Raw genomic sequence first — 25,317 nt, forward strand, 5'->3', positions numbered from 1 at the left:
TCCCAGTACATGACTTTGGCCATTCCCCTTCTATTACTTGGGTCGCAAAAACAATGTCGGAAAACAAAAATGGAATCAAATATCCCAGTACATGACTATGGCCATTCCCCTTCTATTACTTGGGTCGCAAAAACAATGTCGGAAAACAAAAATGGAATCAAATATCCCAGTACATGACTATGGCCATTCCCCTTCTATTACTTGGGTCGCAAAAACAATGTCGGAAAACAAAAATGGAATCAAATATCCGAGTACATGACTATGGCCATTCCCCTTCTATTACTAGGGTCGCAAAAACAATGTCGGAAAACAAAAATGGAATAAAATATCCCAGTACATGACTATGGCCATTCCCCTTCTATTACTTGGGTCACAAAAACAATGTCGGAAAACAAAAATGGAATCAAATATCCCAGTACATGACTATGGCCATTCCCCTTCTATTACTCGGGTCGCAAAAACAATGTCGGAAAACAAAAATGGAATCAAATGTCCGAGTACATGACTATGGCCATTCCCCTTCTATTACTTGGGTCGCAAAAACAATGTCAGAAAACAAAAATGGAATCAAATATCCCAGTACATGACTATGGCCATTCCCCTTCTATTACTTGGGTCACAAAAACAATGTCGGAAAACAAAAATGGAATCAAATATCCCAGTACATGACTTTGGCCATTCCCCTTCTATTACTTGGGTCACAAAAACAATGTCAGAAAACAAAAATGGAATCAAATATCCCAGTACATGACTATGGCCATTCCCCTTCTATTACTTGGGTCGCAAAAACAATGTCGGAAAACAAAAATGGAATCAAATAGCCGAGTACATGACTATGGCCATTCCCCTTCTATTACTTGGGTCGCAAAAACAATGTCGGAAAACAAAAATGGAATCAAATATCCGAGTACATGACTATGGCCATTCCCCTTCTATTACTTGGGTCGCAAAAACAATGTCGGAAAGCAAAAATGGAATCAAATAGCCGAGTACATGACTATGGCCATTCCCCTTCTATTACTTGGGTCGCAAAAACAATGTCGGAAAACAAAAATGGAATCAAATATCCGAGTACATGACTATGGCCATTCCCCTTCTATTACTTGGGTCGCAAAAACAATGTCGGAAAACAAAAATGGAATCAAATATCCGAGTACATGACTATGGCCATTCCCCTTCTATTACTTGGGTCGCAAAAACAATGTCGGAAACAAAAATGGAATCAAATATCCCAGTACATGACTATGGCCATTCCCCTTCTATTACTTGTGTCGCAAAAACAATGTCGGAAAACAAAAATGGAATCAAATATCCCAGTACATGACTATGGCCATTCCCCTTCTATTACTTGGGTCGCAAAAACAATGTCGGAAAACAAAAATGGAATCAAATATCCCAGTACATGACTATGGCCATTCCCCTTCTATTACTTGGGTCGCAAAAACAATGTCGGAAAACAAAAATGGAATCAAATATCCCAGTACATGACTATGGCCATTCCCCTTCTATTACTCGCCAATTAGCAGTCATCATCTTGTTTTTTGGGCGCCCCACTCTACCCTTACCATGTCCTATCAGCAAATTAATAGAGGCTCTGAACCTCAAAAACAGGATGTCCAGAAAGTCTCCCTCGAGGGATACCGAGCACGTGACACAGTTTGTCATCCTGTTTTGCTCCAAAAGTGTCCTGCTTTCACAGAATTTGTCAGGAAGGATTGAATGTCAAATTCTCCAATCATCTTTTGTCGGTGACAACGTATCCAAGTTCAGTCACAAAAGTCTCCCTGCCTTTCCAATTGGCAAGGGCAATGGTGGTCTATTGGTGAGCTATTTGGGTAGAGCGGTGACGTGTTGTTGAGGACACTGGACTTGCGTCCCAGATGGTGTGGGTTAAACTCTAGCTGAACGCTGCAAGATGAAGGCCTTTGATTCTGATCTTGAAGAGGTCTAGATCGTTTCAGGATAACCACCACATCATGATGAGATTGTTGGTTGAAAACCCAGCTGGCTCATTGATGACCTTCGGATACAATCTTCCTGATACACCTTGTCTGATCTGCATGTGATGCGAGTCCACTCACTGTGGGTGACACTTAATCCCTTCTCTTGTTGCCAGAGGTCATCTGAATGATGAAGGGACCTACACGCATCCTGTACTGCAACTTTAAAAAAATTAATGTCTTGGAAAGACCAAATTTCTAAGCTGCCTTCTGCATCTTCAACATGGCCAAGTTGTTCCTTGGTGTTACTCAGTAACTTAGAAAAGACAAGTCATTTGTAGGAAGCGATAAGGAGTACAGTTCCCGACTTTGACAGGGACCTCTGTCTTTTACCTTGCACGTCTTTATACCTGCAGAGGCCAAGACCCTATGCTCCAAAAGATTGCCAAATTATAGGGGCTGCTTCTCTCCCGCATCCACTAGGTTCTGAGGAGGCACTTCCGAGGCCACTAGTTTGCATTGCTATTGCCATCTGGAATGCTCCTTGTTTGTCTGCCAAGTTCCCTGAAGCTCCTCACCCTCTTTATTTTACTGTGGGCCAATCATCTGCCGCACCCCCATCCTGAATAAATTTCGCCCTCTTGTTTCTTTGCTTTTTCACCCAGTCTCTGTGAAAAATTGGCGAAACGTCCTGAAACTCGAACTTGGTCTGTAACTAATCATAATAAAGCTCTCAGAATCAGTCATGTTCAGTAACCTTTTGGTGAAATTGCCAAAATCAAGACTCTCTGCTCACCGTCACTCCTTCATTCCTCTTTACTCCCGCCTCTGGAACAAACTCCCACACTCTCTTCAATCCCACTCCTTCCTCCAGGTCTTTAAAACACCTGTTCACCACCATCTCTTATCTTCCCCTATCCAAAGCCTTGATCTTTTCTACCCCCATTAATTCACCCCAGATACACTTTTTTGAAATTCCAACTTCTTTCCTGGAAGTCCTGGCAGTGTCCAAGTGTTTTTTTTTACCTCTCCCACCCCCCCCCCCCCCCCATTCCCACGCCTGCTCCCCCCAAGCCCTCTCCCTCCCACAGATCTCCCGATGTCCCTGTTCTGCATCTTGTTCTCCCGCTCCCTTTATCATATGTTTTATGTGCCAGTTGTTTTTTTGTGGTTAATGTTAGCTCTTCCACGAGCCTCGATCTTGTATACAAAATAAAGAAAAAAAAAGCCATGTGCTAAGTTTCATTTGAATATATTAAAGGGCATGGAAAAAAGTCTGAAAAACCACAGGTGCGACGGATGGACAGACGGAGGGCAACCCTATAGTCACGTCCGGTGAAACCGATAGGGGTCTAATAAAATACGGTTGTGTGCTCCACAATTATTACTAAATCAATTCCTGTGTTTCACCAATAGTTGGATCAAAACTTCTGTCTAGCTCTGCTCAATCAAACACCCTCTTATCCAACTCACTCCCTAGTTATCAACAGTAGTTTGGTGTTCCCATCCAAGCACGCACCTTGTGATTCTGACACCCCAGGTTGAACTCCCATATATTATTTGTTTATTGTCTCTCGATGTCCTTTTATTTCCCATAAAGTACATCGACATGTCTCATTATCCTGGTCTTGCAAGTGATTTATGTGCAAGCTTATCCATGAGCCTTACATCGACTTCAATTTAAGAATGTGTCCGTCGCCCAGGTAATGCAAATAAAACCTGGAATATTGGAGAGGCCAAATGGCCTGCAAGTGTTGTTTGCATGGGAACTTCTGACGGCAGGTGATGGAAGATGTTCTCAGTGATGCTAAGAAGCACATGAAGCAGCTGCTCCCTGTTAACACAAACAAAAACTCTCGTCAGGAATTTGTGGAAACCCACGCGAGGGAGAAATGGGGCAAAAAATCATCAGAAACCCACTTCCCATTTTGTAATTTATAACTAATGACAATTATCTGGAATACACTGGCAGGCACCTTCTCGGTGCACCTGCGGTGGGCAATTTCCTGTGGCATGGACTTGGAAATGCACATTATAATTTGTGTCATTTTCAAAGAACTTTCCTTGATCACAACAACAATTAAGATAAAGGAAAATGATTTGTAATTCGCTATTTACAAATAACGTGGACATCCACGTAAGTTATAAAAGATACAAAATATCACCAAAGGTGGCGCTATTTCCGCCACATGTCAATTTTGGAGTTTGTGACATCCAGGTAAGTTCGTTCCATCAGAGTCAGGAAGAATATATACTGTTCGTGGGGCTGACAGGATGGCCGAGAGGTACGCACACTCACCTTTAAGCTGGTTATCCTGGGTTTGAATCCCGACCCAGCTATAAACTCTCATCCCGGTGTTTCGCATGCAGGTTGATCCATCATTGTGTGTGCTGTCCCTCAGATGGTCGTTAAAAGGGCATCCCACCTGCTGGCATTAGTCGGTGGACACTAAAGATCCCATGGTGCCCTTTGCGAAGAGTAGGCGAGCTATCGCCGGCACCATGTCCAATTTACAAATCCTGCCCTAACTACGTACCTGTTGGAAAGGCAATGACAAACCAGCCGGTACAACCCTTGCTTAGGAATCTGCGACGGTGGCACCGAAATTCCATGAAGAGTGTGGTACATCAGAGAAAGGTGGCACTGACATTCCATGAAGAGTGTGGTACATCAGAGAAAGGTGGCACTGACATTCCATGAAGAGTGTGGTACATCAGAGAAAGGTGGCACTGACATTCCATGAAGAGTGTGGTACATCAGAAAGGTGGCACTGACATTCCATAAAGAGTGTGGTACATCAGCGAAAGGTGGCACTGACATTCCATGAACAGTGTGGTACATCAGTGAAAGGTGGCACTGACATTCCATGAAGAGTGTGGTACATCAGAGAAAGGTGGCACTGACATTCCATGAAGAGTGTGGTACATCAGAGAAAGGTGGCACTGCCATTCCATAAAGAGTGTGGTACATCAGAGAAAGGTGGCACTGACATTCCATGAAGAGTGTGGTACATCAGAGAAAGGTGGCACTGACATTCCATGAAGAGTGTGGTACATCAGAGAAAGGTGACACTGACATTCCATGAAGTGTGGTACATCAGAGAAAGGTGGCACTGACATTCCATGAAGAGTGTGGTACACATCAGCAAAAGGTGGCACTGACATTCCATAAAGAGTGTGGTAAATCAGAGAAAGGTGGCACTGACATTCCATAAAGAGTGTGGTACATCAGAGAAAGGTGGCACTGACATTCCATGAAGTGTGGTACATCAGAGAAAGGTGGCACTGACATTCCATGAAGAGTGTGGTACATCAGCGAAAGGTGACACTGACATTCCATGAAGTGTGGTACATCAGAGAAAGGTGGCACTGACATTCCATGAAGAGTGTGGTACACATCAGCGAAAGGTGGCACTGACATTCCATAAAGAGTGTGGTAAATCAGAGAAAGGTGGCACTGACATTCCATAAAGAGTGTGGTACATCAGAGAAAGGTGGCACTGACATTCCATGAAGTGTGGTACATCAGAGAAAGGTGGCACTGACATTCCATGAAGAGTGTGGTACATCAGAGAAAGGTGGCACTGCCATTCCATAAAGAGTGTGGTACATCAGAGAAAGGTGGCACTGACATTCCATGAAGAGTGTGGTACATCAGAGAAAGGTGGCACTGACATTCCATGAAGAGTGTGGTACATCAGCGAAAGGTGGTACATCAGCGAAAGGTGGCACCGACATTCCATGAAGAGTGTGGTACATCAGCGAAAGGTGACACTGACATTCCATGAAGAGTGTGGTACATCAGAGAAAGGTGGCACTGACATTCCATGAAGAGTGTGGTACATCAGCGAAAGGTGGCACTGACATTCCATAAAGAGTGTGGTAAATCAGGGAAAGGTGGCACTGACATTCCATAAAGAGTGTGGTACATCAGAGAAAGGTGGCACTGACATTCCATGAAGAGTGTGGTACATCAGAGAAAGGTGGCACTGACATTCCATGAAGAGTGTGGTACATCAGCAAAAGGTGGCACTGACATTCCATAAAGTGTGGTACATCAGAGAAAGGTGGCACTGACATTCCATGAACAGTGTGGTACATCAGAGAAAGGTGGCACTGACATTCCATAAAGAGTGTGGTACATCAGAGAAAGGTGGCACTGACATTCCATGAAGAGTGTGGTACATCAGCGAAAGGTGACACTGACATCCCATGAAGAGTGTGGTACATTAGAGAAAGGTGGCACTGACATTCCATGAAGAGTGTGGTACATCAGAAAGGTGGCACTGACATTCCATGAAGAGTGTGGTGCATCAGAGAAAGGTGGCACTGACATTCCATAAAGAGTGGGGTACATCAGACAAAGGTGGCACCGACATTCCATGAAGAGTGTGGTACATCAGAGAAAGGTGGCACTGACATTCCATGAAGAGTGTGGTACATCAGAGAAAGGTGGCACTGACATTCCATAAAGAGTGTGGTACATCAGCGAAAGGTGGCACTGACATTCCATGAAGTGTGGTACATCAGCGCAAGGTGGCACCGACATTCCATGAAGAGTGTGGTACATCAGCGAAAGGTGACACTGACATTCCATGAAGAGTGTGGTACATCAGAGAAAGGTGGCACCGACATTCCATGAGGAGTGTGGTACATCAGAGAAAGGTGGCACCGACATTCCATGAAGAGTGTGGTACATCAGCGAAAGGTGGCACTGACATTCCATGAAGAGTGTGGTACATCAGTGAAAGGTGGCACCGACATTCCATGAAGAGTGTGGTACATCAGAGAAAGGTGGCACTGACATTCCATGAAGAGTGTGGTACATCAGCGAAAGGTGGCTCTGACTTTCCATGAACAGTGTGGTACATCAGTGAAAGGTGGCACTGACATTCCATGAACAGTGTGGTAAATCAGAGAAAGGTGGCACTGACATTCCATGAAGAGTGTGGTACATCAGTGAAAGGTGGCACTGACATTCCATGAAGAGTGTGGTTCATCAGAGAAAGGTGGCACTGACATTCCATGAAGAGTGTGGTACATCAGTGAAAGGTGGCACTGACATTCCATGAACAGTGTGGTAAATCAGAGAAAGGTGGCACTGACATTCCATGAAGAGTGTGGTACATCAGTGAAAGGTGGCACTGACATTCCATGAAGAGTGTGGTTCATCAGAGAAAGGTGGCACTGACATTCCATGAAGAGTGTGGTACATCAGCGAAAGGTGACACTGACATTCCATGAAGAGTGTGGTACATCAGAGAAAGATGGCACTGACATTCCATGAAGAGTGTGGTACATCAGCGAAAGGTGACACTGAAGGAGCCCGTGCTCCAGCATGAGAAGGACAAAATGATGGGCAAGGCACAAACTCGTCCGAGAAGATATTTATTGTAAAAACCAACTCGGGAACTCTGAAAAGCCCGTTTATCGGGCTGCATATATATCCAAACCAGAAAGCATAACCGAAACCGAAAGCCACGCCTCTCAGGCGAGGCGTGTTTCGGTGGTCACGTGACCGACAGGTGCAAAGGATTATAACCGCACGCGCGGCACGCTTTGGTGGTCACGTGACCAGCCACCCCGGCGCCGAGGTTGTCCACCGGTGACGTCACCGGCTGGAGCAAGGAGATTCTGCTGCTGGTCTCGCATGGGGGACCCATGGGTCGCTACACACGCCCCCCCAGAATGGACTTGATCCAGGAAGGTCAACCTGAGGGGGGTCCGGATGACCCGACCGAAACGACCCCTGGCCAGTCGCGGGGGGGGGGGGGGGGGGTGAGGTGTGGTGGCGGGTGGTCGGACGGGGGGTGTAGTGGACGGGGGGCGGCCGCGCCGCGGTGGGAGAGCCAGCCATGGCGGCTGGGCAACGTCCATGTGGGCCGGTTTGAGGCGGTCCAGCGAAATCCGGTCCGCCCGGCCGCCGATGCTGACGATGAAGGACTTGTTGTCCCGTCATAGGACCCGGAAGGGTCCGTCGTATGGTGGTCGGAGCGGCCCCCGGTGCGCGTCGTGGCGCACGAAGACGTACTCCGCCGAGCGGAGTGCTGGGGGGACGTAGGATTTTTTTTTTTTTTTTTTTTTTTTTTTGTATACAATATCGAGGCTCGTGAAAGAGCGAACATTAATCACACAGAAAGACAAACCGACACATAAAACATATAACATAGGGAGCGGTAGACAAGATGGGGAGAGAGGGGGAAGGACACAAACACAACATTTGACAGCAGGGACCGAGAGACATGGAGACATCGAGAGATCTGAGAGAGGGCGAGGGCTTTGGGGGGGGGGGGGCGTGGGAAGGGGGCAGTGGGAGAGGTATAAAACATATGGACACTGCCAGGACTTCCAGGAAAGAAGTTGGAATTTCAAACAAGGTGGATCTGGGGTGAATTAGCGGGGGTAGAAAAGATCAAGGTTTTGGATGGGGGAAGATAAGAGATGGTGGTGAACAGCTGTTTTAAAGACCTGGAGGGAGGAGTGGGATTGAAGGGAGTGAGGGAGTTTGTTCCAGAGGCGGGAGAAAAGAGGAATGAAAGAGTGAAGGTGAGCGGAGAGCCGAGATTTCGGCAGTTTAACCATCAGAGGGTTGCTGGCAGATCTTGTGCGACCTGTAGGAATATTTGGGGGACAGAGCACAGAGAGAGCTGGGGGTGCAAGGCTGGAGAGGAGTCGGTAGAAGACAGAAAGACCACCTACCTGCCTGCGGTGAGTGAGTGAAAGGCCCTCAGAGATAGCTTCATCGCGGGAGATTCCAATAATTCTGAAAGCTTTGGTTTCAACAGCGTGAAGCCGAGCTAGGTGTGAGGCAGGAGCACCAGCCCATAGGGGAGAACAGTATTCCATTGAGCTGCGGATGAAAGCCTTGTATGTGGTGAGGAGCTCAGGTGTGCCGAGGAAGGACTTCGCACGACGGAGGATGTCCAGTCGGCGACTGGCTTTGGAGGCCAGCTTGGAAATGTGGTTTTCCCAAGAAAGATCATGGCAGATAGTGAGACCCAAAATCTTGAGCGACAGAACTTCTTGGAGAGGATTGTTGAGAAAGTAGATGGGAGGGTTGTCCAGTCGATCTTTTCGGAGAGACATAGTAAGAGTGTGAGATTTGTCAGGATTGAAAGACATGTTCCACTTGTTTGACCAGTCTGTGATTTTGTCCAGGTCTTCAGAGAGTGAGGAGGCAGCAGACTGCCGATCTGAGGGAAGAGGAATGGAGCGGCAGAGAGTGGAGTCATCAGCAAAGAGATAGAGAGGATTTTCGAGAGAGTCAGAGAGATCATTGATGAAGACCAGAAAAAGCACGGGGCCCAGAACACTGCCTTGGGGAACTCCAGCCTGAACAGGAAGAGGAGATGAGAGAAACCCATTCAGGGCCACACGTTGACGACGACTAGAGAGGAAGTCCGCCAGCCATGCGTGGAGATTTCCATGGATACCAAAGGAGGAGAGTTTGGTGAGCAGAGCGGGGTGCCAGACCGTGTCGAAGGCACGTGATATGTCGAGGGAGACAGCTCTAATTTCCTGTTTGGCATTGAGGACCTCCATCCATTGTTGAGACAGCAGAAGCAGCATGTCCAGAGTAGAGTGACCTGGTCTGAAACCAAATTGATGATCAGAGATCAAGCCATTGGAGAAGAGGAAAGATTTCATATCAGAAGCAATGATGGATTCCATGACTTTGCTGATAATTGGGAGAAGGCTGATTGGTCTGTCGTTGCTAGGATCTGTTTTTGCACCTTTTTTGTGCAAAGCGGTGATGTTGGCTGATTTCCAAGCAGATGGCAGTTGACCTTGAGCAAAAGAGAGGGTGAAGAGAACAGAGAGAGGGTGAGATAGAGCAGCAGAGCAGGATTTTAGGACCCGTGGGCTGATGCCGTCGGGTCCAGTTGCAGAATCAGAGTCGAGGGTTGACAGAAACTTTTCCACCTTGTCAGGAGGAAAGGACACGGAGTCCAGGATTGGGGGTCGCCATGGCGGGACGTGGGCACCGCGGCGAAACGTCGGGCGGCCTCCTGGAAGTCCGTGCGCTGGCGCGCGGCGGACCAGGGGCTGGTGGCGTCGGGAATGAACTCGCCCGGTACGCGGAGGGCCTGGCCGTACACCTGCTCGGCGGTGGATGCCTGGAGGTCCTCTTTGGGGGCCGTGCGTAGGCCCAAAAGGACCCACGGGAGCCGGTCGGCCCAGCCGTCGTCCTTGAGGCCGGCCATGAGTGCGGCCTTCATGGAGCGGTGGAACCGCTCGCACAACCCATTGGCCTGGGGGTGGTAAGCCGTGGTGCGGTGTAGGGTAACGCCCAACGTGCCGGCGATCGCGCCCCATAGTTCGGACGTGAACTGTGGGCCGCGGTCCGACGAGATGTCCGCCGGTGCGCCGAAACGCGCGACCCAGGTGGCGATGAACGCCTGGGCCACGTCAGCGGTGGTGGTGGAGGTGAGGGGCACGGCCTCCGGCCACCTGGTGGTCCTGTCCACCATGGTAAGCAGGTGGGTGAACCCCTGCGATGGGGGAAGGGGACCCACCAGGTCCACGTGGACGTGGTCGAACCGTCGCTCGGGCACGGTGAAGGGAGCCAGCGGAGCCTGGGTATGCCGGTGGACCTTGGCCCGCTGGCAGGGTGTGCAGGCGTTGGCCCAGTCGCAGACGTCCCATCGCAGCCCATGCCAGACGAAACGCGCCGCCACCAGCCGCTGGGACGCCTTCCGGCCCGGGTGAGAGAGGCCATGGAGCGAAGCAAAAATGCGACGCCTCCAGGTGACCGGCACAACGGGGCGAGGTCGGCCTTGGGAGATGTCGCACAGCAGGACCGTGTCCGCGAAGGGGACGTCAGCCAAGCGGAGGCCCGTGTCTGCCACCCGGAGCGCCTGCACCATGCCGTCGGTGGCCTGGTCCGCTGCCATGAGGGCGAAGTCGACGCCGAGGTGGAAGGCGTTGGCGCCGGCTCGAGAAAGGCAGTCGGCCACGGCGTTGTCCTTCCCGGCGACGTGCCGGATGTCCGTGGTGTACTCCGACACGGCGGAGAGGTGGCGCTGCTGGCGGGCCGACCACGGCTCCGTGGCCTTGGCCATGGCGAAAACCAACGGCTTGTGGTCGACAAAAGCCGTGAACGGGCGGCCCTCCAGGAGGTGGCGAAAATGGCGGACGGCCAGGTACAGCCCGAGGAGCTCACGGTCGAAGGTGCTGTACTTTAACTCGTTGGGCAGGAGTTGCCGGCTGAAGAATGCGAGCGGCTGCCAGGCCCCGTTTACCCATTGTTCATGGACCGCGCCCACGGCGTAGTCGGAGGCGTCCGTGGTGAGGGCGATGGGAGCCTGGGGTACCGGGTGGGCCAGCAGCGTGGCGTTGGTGAGGGCCCGTTTCGCGCCGGTGAAAGCAGCGTCCATGTCCGTGGACCAGACGACGTCGCGCTTCGCCGGCTGGCCACGGAGGGTGGCGTACAAGGGCCGCATGAGTTGCGCAGCTCGGGGCACGAAGCGGTGATAAAAGTTCACCATCCCGAGGAACTCCTGCAGCGCCTTGACGGAGCGGGGGCGCGGGAAAGCGGCGATGGCTTCGACTTTGGCCGGTAGCGGCACGGCGCCGGTCCGGGTGATGCGGTGGCCCAAAAAGGCGATCGTTGCCGCACCGATGTGACATTTGGCCGGGTTGACGATCAATCCGTGCTCGCTGAGGCGGCCGAACAGCATCCGGAGGTGGAGGAGGTGCTCGGCTCTGGACGTGCTGGCGACGAGAATGTCGTCCAGGTAGGTATAGAGGAACGGCAAGTCGCACAGCACGCCGTCCATCAGGCGCTGGAACGCCTGCGCCGCGTTTTTGAGGCCGAAGGGCATCCGGAGGAATTCAAAGAGGCCGAAAGGTGTAATCACGGCCGTCTTCGGGATGTCGGCCGGGCGGACGGGCACCTGGTGGTACCCCCGAATCAGGTCCACTTTTGAAAAAATGGTCCGCCCCGCCAACCGGGCGGAAAAATCCAGGATGTGCAGGACGGGGTACCTGTCGGGGGTAGTGGCGTCGTTGAGGCGGCGGTAGTCGCCGCATGGCCGCCATCCACCCCCCGGCTTCGGGACGATGTGCAGCGGCGAGGCCCAGGCACTGTCGGAGCGCCACACGATGCCAAGGCGCTCCAGCGCCGCGAACTCGGCCTTGGCGACGGCGAGTTTGGCGGGGTCGAGACGGCGAGCCCGGGCGTACACCGGCGGGCCCGTAGTGGGGATGTGATGCTCGATGCCGTGGCGCACCGCGATGGCCGAAAACGTCTGTCGTGTGAGGGCCGGGAACTCCGCAAGGAGGCGTGCAAAATCGTCCGCCAATGGGAGGGCGCAGGAAAACTCGGTGGGCGCGGCACGGCTCAAGGCGCATGCCAGGGAGCTGAAAGTTTCGGCGTTGACAAGACGCCGGCGTTTCACGTCGACCAGCAGCCCGTAGGCGCACAGGAAATTGGCCCCGAGCAAAGCCATGGGGACGTCCGCCGTCACGAACTCCCAGTGAAAGAGCTGGCTGCCGAAGCAGAGGGCGACTGTGCGTGGGCCGAAGGTGCAGATGGCGGAGCCGTTGGCCGCGACCAAGGGGGGGCCGCAAACGGCGGCCCGCCTGTCCTCCGCCGAAGCGGGAATGATGCTCAGCTGAGCGCCGGTGTCGCAGAGGAAGTGCCGCCCCGACGCTCGGTCCGCGATGAACAGCAGGTTTCCGGAACGGCCGGCATTCATTGCTGGTAGGGAACGCCGGCTCGCCCGTTTCCCGACTTGCCGAACGTGCACGGGGGTCGACATGATCGGGCCTGCCGCCCGAACCTGGCGTGGATATAACACCAGGCCGGGTCCGGTGGGGGCTCCGGTCGACGCGTCGGGCCCGGGCGATGCGGCGTCGCCGCTGCCAGTCACGCCGGCCCGGCGGCCTCCAGGAAGGAAACTGCGTCGCGGGCGTCGGGCGGGTGGGCGGGAAGGCTCCCGGCCGCCACCCCGACGAGCTGGCTCGCCTCTCCGGAGAGCTGGCTTGCCGAAGCGATCTTGTCGGCCTCCTTGGCGAGGTCGCGGGGGTTCACGATGGTCATACCTGCCAGGGCGACCCGTACCTGGGCCGGGAGCTGGCGAAGAAAGAGCTCCTGAAACAGGAAATCCGAGGGGTGCTCGCCGAGCAACGCGAGCATGTAATCCATGCGTTCGGACGGGCGCGTATCGCCGAGCTCAGGCAGGTCGAGCAGTCGTCGTGCGCACTCAGCCGGGAGAGGGCGAAAGCGCCCAGCAGAAGTGCCTTGATGGCGTCATACTTGCCATCAGCGGGCGGGTTCTGGAGGAAGCTCAGGCAGCGGGCGGCGGTCGCGGAGCCAAGCGCGGTGACCACGTAATGGTATTGAGTGGCGTCCTCCGTTATGCCACGCAGGGCAAACTGGGAGTCCGCCTGCGTGAACCAGACGGCGGCATGTGCTTCCCAGAAGGTGGGCAGTTTGAGGGACACTGCGGTGTCCATCGCGCGTCGTAAATTCGGGGTCACCAGTGAAGGAGCCCGTGCTCCAGCATGAGACGGACAAAATGATGGGCAAGGCACAAACTCGTCCGAGAAGATATTTATTGTAAAAACCAACTCGGGAACTCTGAAAAGCCTGTTTATCGGGCTGCATATCTATCTATAATTCCAGTAATCTCTGTACGTCTGTACGTTTGTTTGTTTGTCTGTGACCGCTGTTTCTCGACAACTACCGGTCCGATATACTTGAAACTTGCCAGGTATATTGCTGGGGACCCGAGGATGTGCCTTTTCAAGGTTTCATATTAATCGGACAATTACTTACCGAGCTATGTCCAAAAAACGATTCAACCAATCAGAGAGCAGCGAACGATCGCGTGTGCCGAACGTGGAGGACACACTCTGCCTCGGATGGCACATTTGAGAGCGTATTCATTTATTTCACGTTTGCAAACTATGTTGGCGTTAAACTATGTTTTAAAACTAATAAAACCGAATTTGCGATTCATTCGCTTTCCTGCGCGTTTGTGCACGCGATGGCGATTTCTTTACCAAACTCCGGAAGCCGTTCGCTTTGGACCAAACCATTGCATGTAAATAGAGGGGGGGGATTGTCACCGTACTCGCAAGCCGTTCGCTTTGGACCAAACCATTTCATGTAAATAGAGGGGGGGGGGATATAATTTTAGATATAGATATAGTACGGGCAATGCCCTAGTATATCCAAACCAGAAAGCATAACCGAAACCGAAAGCCACGCCTCTCTTCGGTGGTCACGTGACCGACAGGTGCAAAGGATTATAACTGCACGCGCGGCACGCTTTGGTGGTCACATGACCAACCACCCCGGCGCTGAGGTTGTCCGCCGGTGACGTCACCGGCTGGAGCAAGGAGATTCTGCTGCTGGTCTCGCTTGGGGGACCCATGGGTCGCTACAACACCGACATTCCATGAAGAGTGTGGTACATTAGCGAAAGGTGGCACTGACATTCCATGAAGAGTGTGGTACATCAGTGAAAGGTGGCACTGACATTCCATGAAGAGTGTGGTACATCAGAGAAAGGTGGCATTGACATTCTATGAAGAGTGTGGTACATCAGAGAAAGATGGCACTGGCATTCCATGAAGAGTGTGGTACATCAGAGAAAGATGGCACTGGCATTCCATGAAGAGTGTGGTACATCAGCGAAAGGTGACACTGACATTCCATGAAGAGTGTGGTACATCAGAGAAAGATGGCACTGGCATTCCATGAAGAGTGTGGTACATCAGCGAAAGGTGACACTGACATTCCATGAAGAGTGTGGTACATCAGCGAAAGGTGACACTGACATTCCATGAAGAGTGTGGTACATCAGAGAAAGGTGGCACCGACATTCCATGAGGAGTGTGGTACATCAGAGAAAGGTGGCACCGACATTCCATGAGGAGTGTGGTACATCAGAGAAAGGTGGCACCGACATTCCATGAGGAGTGTGGTACATCAGAGAAAGGTGGCACTGACATTCTATGAAGAGTGTGGTACATCACCGAAATGTGACACTGACATTCCATGAAGAGTGTGGTACATCAGCGAAAGGTGACACTGACATTCCATGAAGAGTGTGGTACATCAGAGAAAGGTGGCACCGACATTCCATGAGGAGTGTGGTACATCAGAGAAAGGTGGCACCGACATTCCATGAGTGTGGTACATCAGAGAAAGGTGGCACCGACATTCCATGAAGAGTGTGGTACATCAGCGAAAGGTGGCACTGCCATTCCATAAAGAGTGTGGTACATCAGAGAAAGGTGGCACCGACATTCCATGAGGAGTGTGGTACATCAGAGAAAGGTGGCACCGACATTCCATGAGGAGTGTGGTACATCAGAGAAAGGTGGCACCGACATTCCATGAGGAGTGTGGTACATCAGAGAAAGGTGGCACTGACATTCTATGAAGAGTGTGGTACATCACCGAAATGTGACACTGACATTCCATGAAGAGTGTGGTACATCAGCGAAAGGTGACACTGACATTCCATGAAGAGTGTGGTACATCAGAGAAAGGTGGCACCGACATTCCATGAGGAGTGTGGTACATCAGAGAAAGGTGGCACCGACATTCCATGAGTGTGGTACATCAGAGAAAGGTGGCACCGACATTCCATGAAGAGTGTGGTACATCAGCGAAAGGTGGCACTGCCATTCCATAAAGAGTGTGGTACATCAGAGAAAGGTGGCACCGACATTCCATGAAGAGTGTGGTACATCAGAGAAAGGTGGCACCGACATTCCATAAAGAGTGTGGTACATCAGCGAAAGGTGGCACTGACATTCCATAAAGAGTGTGGTACATCAGAGAAAGAAGGACACTGCTCATTATATGGGCCCATTTAAACATGCTACATTCCACACATAATACCATGGTGTAACAAACATGCTACATTCCACACATAATACCATGGTGTAACAAACATGCTACATTCCACACATAATACCATGGTGTAACAAACATGCTACATTCCACACATAATACCATGGTGTAACAAACATGCTACATTCCACACATAATACCATGGTGTAACAAACATGCTACATTCCACACATAATACCATGGTGTAACAAACATGCTACATTCCACACATAATACCATGGTGGAACAAACATGCTACATTCCACACATAATACCATGGTGGAACAAACATGCTACATTCCACACATAATACCATGGTGTGACAAACATGCTACATTCCACACATAATACCATGGTGTAACAAACATGCTACATTCCACACAATATACCATTGTGTAACAAACATGCTACATTCCACACATAATACCATGGTGTAACAAACATGCTAAATTCCACACATAATACCATGGTGTAACAAACATGCTTCATTCCACATATAATACCATGGTGTAGCAAACATGCTACATTCCACACATAATACCATGGTATAACAAACATGCTACATTCCACACATAATACCATGGTGTAACAAACATGCTACATTCCACATATAATACCATGGTGTAACAAACATGCTACATTCCACACAATACCATGGTGTAACAAACATGCTACATTCCACACATAATACCATGGTGTAACAAACATGCTACATTCCACACATAATACCATGGTGTAACAAACATGCTACATTCCACATATAATACAATGGTGTAACAAACATGCTGCATTCCACACATAATACCATGGTGTAACAAACATGCTACATTCCACACATAATACCATGGTGTAACAAACATGCTACATTCCACACATAATACCATGGTGTAACAAACATGCGACATTCCACACATAATACCATGGTGTAACAAACATGCTACATTCCACATATAATACAATGGTGTAACAAACATGCTGCATTCCACACATAATACCATGGTGTAACAAACATGCTACATTCCACACATAATACCATGGTGTAACAAACATGCTAAATTCCACACATAATACCATGGTGTAACAAACATGCTACATTCCACATATAATACCATGGTGTAGCAAACATGCTACATTCCACACATAATACCATGGTGTAACAAACATGCTACATTCCACACATAATACCATGGTGTAACAAACATGCTACATTCCACACATAATACCATGGTGTAACAAACATGCGACATTCCACACATAATACCATGGTGTAACAAACATGCTACATTCCACACATAATACCATGGTGTAACAAACATGCTACATTCCACACATAATACCATGGTGTAACAAACATGCTACATTCCACATATAATACAATGGTGTAACAAACATGCTGCATTCCACACATAATACCATGGTGTAACAAACATGCTACATTCCACACATAATACCATGGTGTAACAAACATGCTACATTCCACACATAATACCATGGTGTAACAAACATTATGCATTCAACTCGTTTAATATGCAGCCCATGGCTGTTGGTTCCCTCATTCATAACAGGGGGCCTGAGGGTGCAGTGACACCACCTCCCCAAGCACATTTTCTTTTTTTCTTTTTTTGTATACAAGATCGAGGCTCGTGAAAGAGCTAACATTAATCACACAAAAAGTCAAACCGACACATAAAACACCAAATAAGGGGAGCGGTAGACAAGATGGGGAGAGAGGGGGAAGGACACAAACACAACATTTGAGAGCAGGGACATCGAGAGAAATGTGGGAGGGAGAGGGGTTGGGGGGAGCTGGGAGAGGTATAAAACATATGGACACTGCAAGGACTTCCAGGAAAGAAGTTGGAATTTCAAAAAAGTACATCTGGGGTGAATTAGCGGGGGTAGAAAAGATCAAGGTTTTGGATGGGGGAAGACAAGAGATGGTGGTGAACAGCTGTTTTAAAGACCTGGATGGAGGAGTGGGATTGAAGAGAGTGGGGGAGTTTGTTGCAGAGGCGGGAGAAAAGGGGAATGAAAGAGTGAAGGTGAGCAAAGAGCCAAGATTTTGGCAGTTTAACCATAAGAGGGTTGCTGGCAGATCTTGTGCGACCTGAAGGAATATTTGGGGGACAGAGCACAGAGAGGGCTGGGGGAGCAAGGCCGGAGAGGAGTCGGAAGAAGACAGAAAGACCACCAACCTGCTGCCTGCGGTGAGTGAGTGAAAGGCCCTCGAAGTTAGCTTCATCGCAGGAGATTCCAATGATTCTGAAAGCTTTGATTTCAACAACATGAAGCCGAGCTAGGTGTGAGGCAAGAGCACCGGCCCAGAGGGGGTAACAGTCTTCCATTGAGCTGCGGATGAAAGCCTTGTATGTGATGAGGATCTCTGGTGTGTCAAGGAAGGACTTCACACGACGGAGGATGCCCAGTCGGCGACTGGCTTTGGAGGCCAGCTTGGAAATGTGGTTTTCCCAAGAAAGATCATGGCAGATAGTGAGACCAAAAAGCTTGAGCGACAGAACTTCTTGGAGAGGATTGTTGAGAAAGTAGATTGGAGGGTTTTCCAGACGGTCTTTTCGGAGAGACATAGTAAGAGTGTGAGATTTGTCAGGATTGAAAGACATGTTCCACTTGTTTGACCAGTCTGTGATTTTGTCCAGGTCTGCACAGAGTGAGGTGGCTGCAGACTGCCGACCTGAGGGATGAAGAATTGAGCGGCAGAGAGTGGAGTCATCAGCAAAGAGATAGAGAGGATTTTCCAGAGAGTCGGAGAGATCATTGATGAAGACAAGAAATAGCACAGGGCCCAGAACACTACCTTGGGGAACTCCAGCCAGGGCAGCAAGGGGAGATGAGAGAAATCCATTCAGGGCCTCACGTTGACTACGACCAGAGAGGAAGTCCGCAAGCCATGCATGGAGATTTCCATAGCTACCATAGGAGGAGAGTTTGGTGAGCAGAGCTGGGTGCCAGACCGTATCGAAGGCACATGATATGTCAAGGGAGACAGCTCTGATTTCCTGTTTGGCATTGAGGACCTCCATCCATTGTTGAGACAGCAGAAGCAACATGTCCAGAGTAGAATGACCTGGTCTGAAGCCAAATTGATGATCGGAGATCACGCCATTCGAGAACAGGAAGGATTTGATATCCGAAGCAATGATGGATTCCATGACTTTGCTGATAATTGGGAGCAGGCTGATTGGTCTGTATGTTTTGAGGATCTGTTTTTGCATCTTTTTGTGTAAAGCGGTAATGTCTGCTGATTTCCAAGATGCTGAAAGATGACCTTGAGCAAAAGAGAGGGTGAAAAGAACAGAGAGAGGGTGAGATAGAGCGGCAGAGCAGGATTTTAGGACCCGTGGGCTGATGCAGTCTGGTCCAGTTGCAGAATCAGAGTGGAAGTTTGACAAAAACTTATCCACCTTGTCAGGAGAGGACACAGAGTCCAAGAGCAGTTGGGTTCGACTGGGTAAGGTGGGAACAGAGAGACATGGGTTTGGGACACAAGATTTTGAGGCAAACACAGAGTTGAGGCATTCGGCTTTGTCACATGCGGTGTCAACTGTGTAGCCATTTGAGGTAACGGAGGGGATGGAGGGGGAACAAACACCAGAAACGGATTTGACCAGATGCCACCAGGATTTGGAGGAAGGAGACAGGTTTGAGAGTTCATTCTTGAGTGTGGAGAGATCGTGCTTCCTGGCACTCCTGAGGGTAGACACACACTTGTTCCGAGCTTGGTGGAAATGTTATGGATTCGTCACTTCCGCTGTTGTGGTTTTCACCCACTGGACATGTTTCTGATGTTACTATTATTGTTCTCAAAAGGTTTATTATTCAGGAACAGCTATCTAAAGTTAAAAAGGTTAACTTAAAATGACACAGGAAACCGAACCGGAAGGATGAGGTGAAGAGGAAGAGGCGGCACGAGCAAAGTTGGAGAAGACGCGTGACGTCAAGGCTCCAAAGCGAGGCTGGTCTACCGAAAGTAGCGAGGGAATTTTGAGTTCCTTGAAGGGACATCCGGCGATAGGAATTATCGCTGGAGTGGAAAATCTGCGTCGTCAGATTTGGGGTGCTGAGATTTCGACGAATCCTCGCCTCGTCGCATCGGCTCAAGTAAGAGCCATTGGCCATTTTGAACCCCGTGCTTCGGACACCTACAAAGGTTTTGCCTCGCGTCATCTTCACCTCAACATCCTACTGTTTGTCGGGGATGTGTGTGTGCAACCGCTTCGTCTCCAATTACGTTGCAGTTAGCTGAGTGAGCGGTGAAGGTGCCCCTCTGAAGGGCCGTTGTACAGTGTGGGCGGGGCGATCCCCATTGTCAACTGCACGCGATTCGAATATCGACTGGAGAGCGAGATTCGGGCTTCGACTGGAGATCGTTCCAGCGACCGCTGAGGCAAATCACATTCGCTTTGGAAAAGGTTATAGAGACATTGAGGAGTGTCCTTTTCACTCGCTGGGAGCAGTGAGTTATTTGACTTTATTGATGGTATATAGAGTGCACTCTTAATTGCCATTTGTTGTACTGTTATTCCTGTGTGAGTTTCAATATATTATTTGTTCATTTATAATCATTGGTGTGGTTTCACGATTGGTTTCTAGCACAGAGTAACATATTTTTCTGCCGTGGCTCCTCTCGGGGTTCGGAGGTGTACCGAGACCAGGAGATCGTAGAGGAACACGTAACAGAAGGAACTGAGATTGCCTTCAGTCGGATTTTTTTTTTTTTTTTTTTTTTTTTTTTTTTTTTTTGTATACAATATCGAGGCTCGTGAAAGAGCGAACATTAATCACAGAGAAAGACAAACCGACACATAAAACATATAACATAGGGAGCGGTAGACAAGATGGGGAGAGAGGGGGAAGGACACAAACACAACATTTGAGAGCAGGGACCGAGAGACATGGAGACATCGAGAGATCTGAGAGAGGGCGAGGGCTTTGGGGGGGGGGGCGTGGGAAGGGGGCAGTGGGAGAGGTATAAAACATATGGACACTGCCAGGACTTCCAGGAAAGAAGTTGGAATTTCAAACAAGGTGGATCTGGGGTGAATTAGCGGGGGTAGAAAAGATCAAGGTTTTGGATGGGGGAAGATAAGAGATGGTGGTGAACAGCTGTTTTAAAGACCTGGAGGGAGGAGTGGGATTGAAGGGAGTGAGGGAGTTTGTTCCAGAGGCGGGAGAAAAGAGGAATGAAAGAGTGAAGGTGAGCGGAGAGCCGAGATTTCGGCAGTTTAACCATCAGAGGGTTGCTGGCAGATCTTGTGCGACCTGTAGGAATATTTGGGGGACAGAGCACAGAGAGAGCTGGGGGTGCAAGGCCGGAGAGGAGTCGGTAGAAGACAGAAAGACCACCTACCTGCCTGCGGTGAGTGAGTGAAAGGCCCTCAGAGATAGCTTCATCGCGGGAGATTCCAATAATTCTGAAAGCTTTGGTTTCAACAGCGTGAAGCCGAGCTAGGTGTGAGGCAGGAGCACCGGCCCATAGGGGAGAACAGTATTCCATTGAGCTGCGGATGAAAGCCTTGTATGTGGTGAGGAGCTCAGGTGTGCCGAGGAAGGACTTCGCACGACGGAGGATGCCCAGTCGGCGACTGGCTTTGGAGGCCAGCTTGGAAATGTGGTTTTCCCAAGAAAGATCATGGCAGATAGTGAGACCCAAAATCTTGAGCGACAGAACTTCTTGGAGAGGATTGTTGAGAAAGTAGATGGGAGGGTTGTCCAGTCGATCTTTTCGGAGAGACATAGTAAGAGTGTGAGATTTGTCAGGATTGAAAGACATGTTCCACTTGTTTGACCAGTCTGTGATTTTGTCCAGGTCTTCAGAGAGTGAGGAGGCAGCAGACTGCCGATCTGAGGGAAGAGGAATGGAGCGGCAGAGAGTGGAGTCATCAGCAAAGAGATAGAGAGGATTTTCGAGAGAGTCAGAGAGATCATTGATGAAGACCAGAAAAAGCACGGGGCCCAGAACACTGCCTTGGGGAACTCCAGCCTGAACAGGAAGAGGAGATGAGAGAAACCCATTCAGGGCCACACGTTGACGACGACTAGAGAGGAAGTCCGCCAGCCATGCGTGGAGATTTCCATGGATACCAAAAGAGGAGAGTTTGGTGAGCAGAGCGGGGTGCCAGACCGTGTCGAAGGCACGTGATATGTCGAGGGAGACAGCTCTAATTTCCTGTTTGGCATTGAGGACCTCCATCCATTGTTGAGACAGCAGAAGCAGCATGTCCAGAGTAGAGTGACCTGGTCTGAAACCAAATTGATGATCAGAGATCAAGCCATTGGAGAAGAGGAAAGATTTCATATCAGAAGCAATGATGGATTCCATGACTTTGCTGATAATTGGGAGAAGGCTGATTGGTCTGTAGTTGCTAGGATCTGTTTTTGCACCTTTTTTGTGCAAAGCGGTGATGTTGGCTGATTTCCAAGCAGATGGCAGTTGACCTTGAGCAAAAGAGAGGGTGAAGAGAACAGAGAGAGGGTGAGATAGAGCAGCAGAGCAGGATTTTAGGACCCGTGGGCTGATGCCGTCGGGTCCAGTTGCAGAATCAGAGTCGAGGGTTGACAGAAACTTTTCCACCTTGTCAGGAGGAAAGGACACGGAGTCCAGGAGCAGCAGGGTACGACTGGGTATGGTGGGTACAGAGAGGGATGGGTTTGGGACACAAGATTTAGAGGCAAACACAGAGTTGAGGCATTCAGCTTTTTCACGTGCGGAGTCAGCTGTGTAGCCGTTTGAGGTAAGGGAGGGGATGGAGGGGGAACAAACACCAGAAACGGATTTGACCAGACGCCACCAGGATTTGGAAGAGGGAGACAGATAAGAGAGTTCGGTCTTGAGAACGGAGAGATATTGTTTCCTGGCTCTCCTGAGGGTGGACACACACTTGTTTCGGGCTTTGTGAAAGGAAATGAGATTTCCTTCCGTTGGATTTGCTTTCCAGGAGACGAAGGCAAGTTGTTTCTGGGCAACAGCCTCACCACAAGATTCCGTGTACCATGGACGGGAGGAAGGGTATGACAACTGAAGACGAGATGGGATAAATCTGTGCATGAGAGAGAGCAATTTACTTTGGAAGAATTCCCAGGATGAGTTGATGTCAGAGGTGGTAGAGATGGGAGACCAGTCCAGATGATTGATGGCTGCTTGAAGACCGTGCCAGTTGGCCTGAGTGAAATGCCAGACTCGTCGACGCTGAGCAGGCTCCCTGAGGATGGTCAGAGAGATGTCCACTTTAACAAGGACATGATCAGATGTTCCGATCGGAGCAGAAGAAGAGCAGCAGAGCAGCAGATTTGCCTTCCAAGAGGCAAAGGCAAGTTGTTTCAGGGCAACTGCCTCACTACAAGTTTCAGTGTACCATGTACCATGGACGCGAGGAAGGGTAAGACAACTGAAGACGAGATGGGATAAATCTGTGCATGAGAGAGAGCAGTTTGCTTTGGAAGAATTCCCAGGAAGAATTTATGTCAGAGGCAGTAGAGATGGGAGACCAGTCCAGATGATTGATGGCTGCTTGCAGCCCGTGCCAGTCAGCCTGAGTGAAATGCCAGACTCGTCGGCGGTGAGGAGGCTCTCTGAGAATGGCCAGAGAGATGTCCACTTTAACAAGCACATGATCAGAAGAACCGATTGGAGCAGAAGAAGTGCAGCAGACATTTGCAGATAAGTTAGTCATAACCAAGTCCAGAAGAGAAGATGCTCCATTGACTGAGATCCGGGTCGGGAAATTGACAGATTGTGTCAGTCCCAATGAGTCGCAGAAGTCCTTTGCTGATGTGCCATGGCTGGTGAGAGATGAACCCACACCCAGCCAGCTGGCATGATGACAGTTGAAGTCGCCACATATGAGGAAGAGAGAGTTTGGATGAGTTGATAGAAGTTGGTCCATGTTGTCAGATAGCAAAATGTAAATGGTGTCCATCACTGTTTGGAGGACGGTACAGAACACATATGAACAAAAGGTGGGAGCGGAGAGGAAGCCGTAGCCAGAGGTACTCCTGGGGATGGGGTGGAGAGAGGGCAGTGCAAGGAGAGTGAGGAAGAGAGTTTTTGATAACGGTAGCAACCCCACCACCAGAACGAGGCTCAGGTCTATCACACTGGAGGAGGGAGTAACCAGGAAGAGATATTAAGGAATCAGAGACATCTTGAAGGAGGAAAATTTATGTTAAGCAGATCAAGTCTGGATTGTCAGAAGCAACCTGAATGGAGAGATAAATCAGGTTTGAGCGAAGGCCCCGGATGTTTGAGGTCCATACCGTTAATGAGGAGAGAGGAGGAGCATCAGGTGCAAGACAGGGGAGAGTAGGGTCAGATGAAGGATGAGAGGGGGAGGTAGGGAGAGCATTTGATAGTGTGTCATAGATTACAGAAGACTTACAAGAAAGGGAAGGATGAGGAGGACGAAAAGTTCGATGGTGATGGGATGAGGCACAGTGAGGGGCTGTTTGAGGGGGGCAGAGGAAAGTAGAAGGTTGGGGGAGGTGGAGGTGTGAGATAGAAGAGAGACGAAGTGGGGAGGAGGCAGCTTTGAGGAGGAGGAGGGAGGGGGGAGAATTGGAGAGGGATGATAGGGGGGGAGATTTGAAGGGAAGGGGTTGGGTGGAGTTTTGAAGGGGAGGGGCAAGGGGGGAGTTTAGGAGGGGAGGGGCAAGGGGGGAGTTTAGGAAAGGAGGGGCAAGGGGGGAGATTTGGAGGGGAGCGGCAAGGGGGGAGTTTAGAAAGTGGATGATTAATAAAAGACGAACATTTATAACAAATTGGGTTTATTGTGATTTTCAAGTTAGGGTCCGTTTAAGAACGATAGAGGAGGGGTGGAATGAATGCGAATTTAGAGCATGTCATGAGGAAGAATTATAAGAGATTGAATTTTTTTTTGAAGTGGAATGAGTTGAAGAGGAAATTGGAAAAAGCCTTTTAAATAGGAAGAAAAACAGCATGTTGTAATATACCACTGAATATAACACTGCAGGGGAAAGTTTAAACATATTTAAGCAGAACCGTGAAGAACAATCTTATATTCACAAAAATATCAACGGGGAGAGGGCCCAGAGGGACAACCACGAGTCTCGTGAACAGGGTAAAAAGTGGAAGGCAAGGAGATAATGGGAGCGGGGCGAGACAGCGCATGTGGACAGAAGCACATGATGAGACAACAGCACACGTGGAGAAAGGGAAATAAATGTTGTTGTTTTTTTGTTTTGTTTTTAGGGGGGTGGGGAGGGGGGTTAAAACGTTGGACAAATAGTAGATGTTCGGGGAAGTTCGGGGGAGAAGGGAAAAATCTAAGAACCAAGCAAAACAGTGAAGGAAGGAACTTAAGTGAACAAACTTCGATGAGGGAAGCCTAACAACTCACGCGGGGCAAACAGAAAGGATTAAATTATGATAGATTAACACCGAGAATCTTCCTCGGGACACACTATAGGTACACACGCGGAAAAAATACAGTTTCGACAAAAATACAATTGTGAACAATAACTTGACTTCGAAAACGTGGAGAACGTGTG

The 25,317-nt window shown here is 49.8% G+C and overlaps 1 protein-coding gene across 2 annotated transcripts in view; it reads right to left on the reverse strand.

Annotated features, from left to right (window-relative positions):
• The window catches only part of LOC137435670 (ral GTPase-activating protein subunit alpha-1), a 532,061-nt gene that overhangs the window by 284,748 nt on the left and 221,996 nt on the right, over nt 1-25,317 (reverse strand). For both annotated transcript variants that reach the window (XM_068129617.2, XM_068129616.2), the window contains exon 15: nt 3,660-3,774. In XM_068129617.2, the coding sequence (XP_067985718.2) occupies nt 3,660-3,774 (115 nt within the window). The remainder of the gene's footprint in view (nt 1-3,659; nt 3,775-25,317) is intronic.

Source organism: Myxine glutinosa, chromosome 9 (genome assembly GCF_964187855.1).
Source record: "Myxine glutinosa chromosome 9, kmMyxGlut1.1, whole genome shotgun sequence".
Taxonomy (NCBI): domain Eukaryota; kingdom Metazoa; phylum Chordata; class Myxini; order Myxiniformes; family Myxinidae; genus Myxine; species Myxine glutinosa.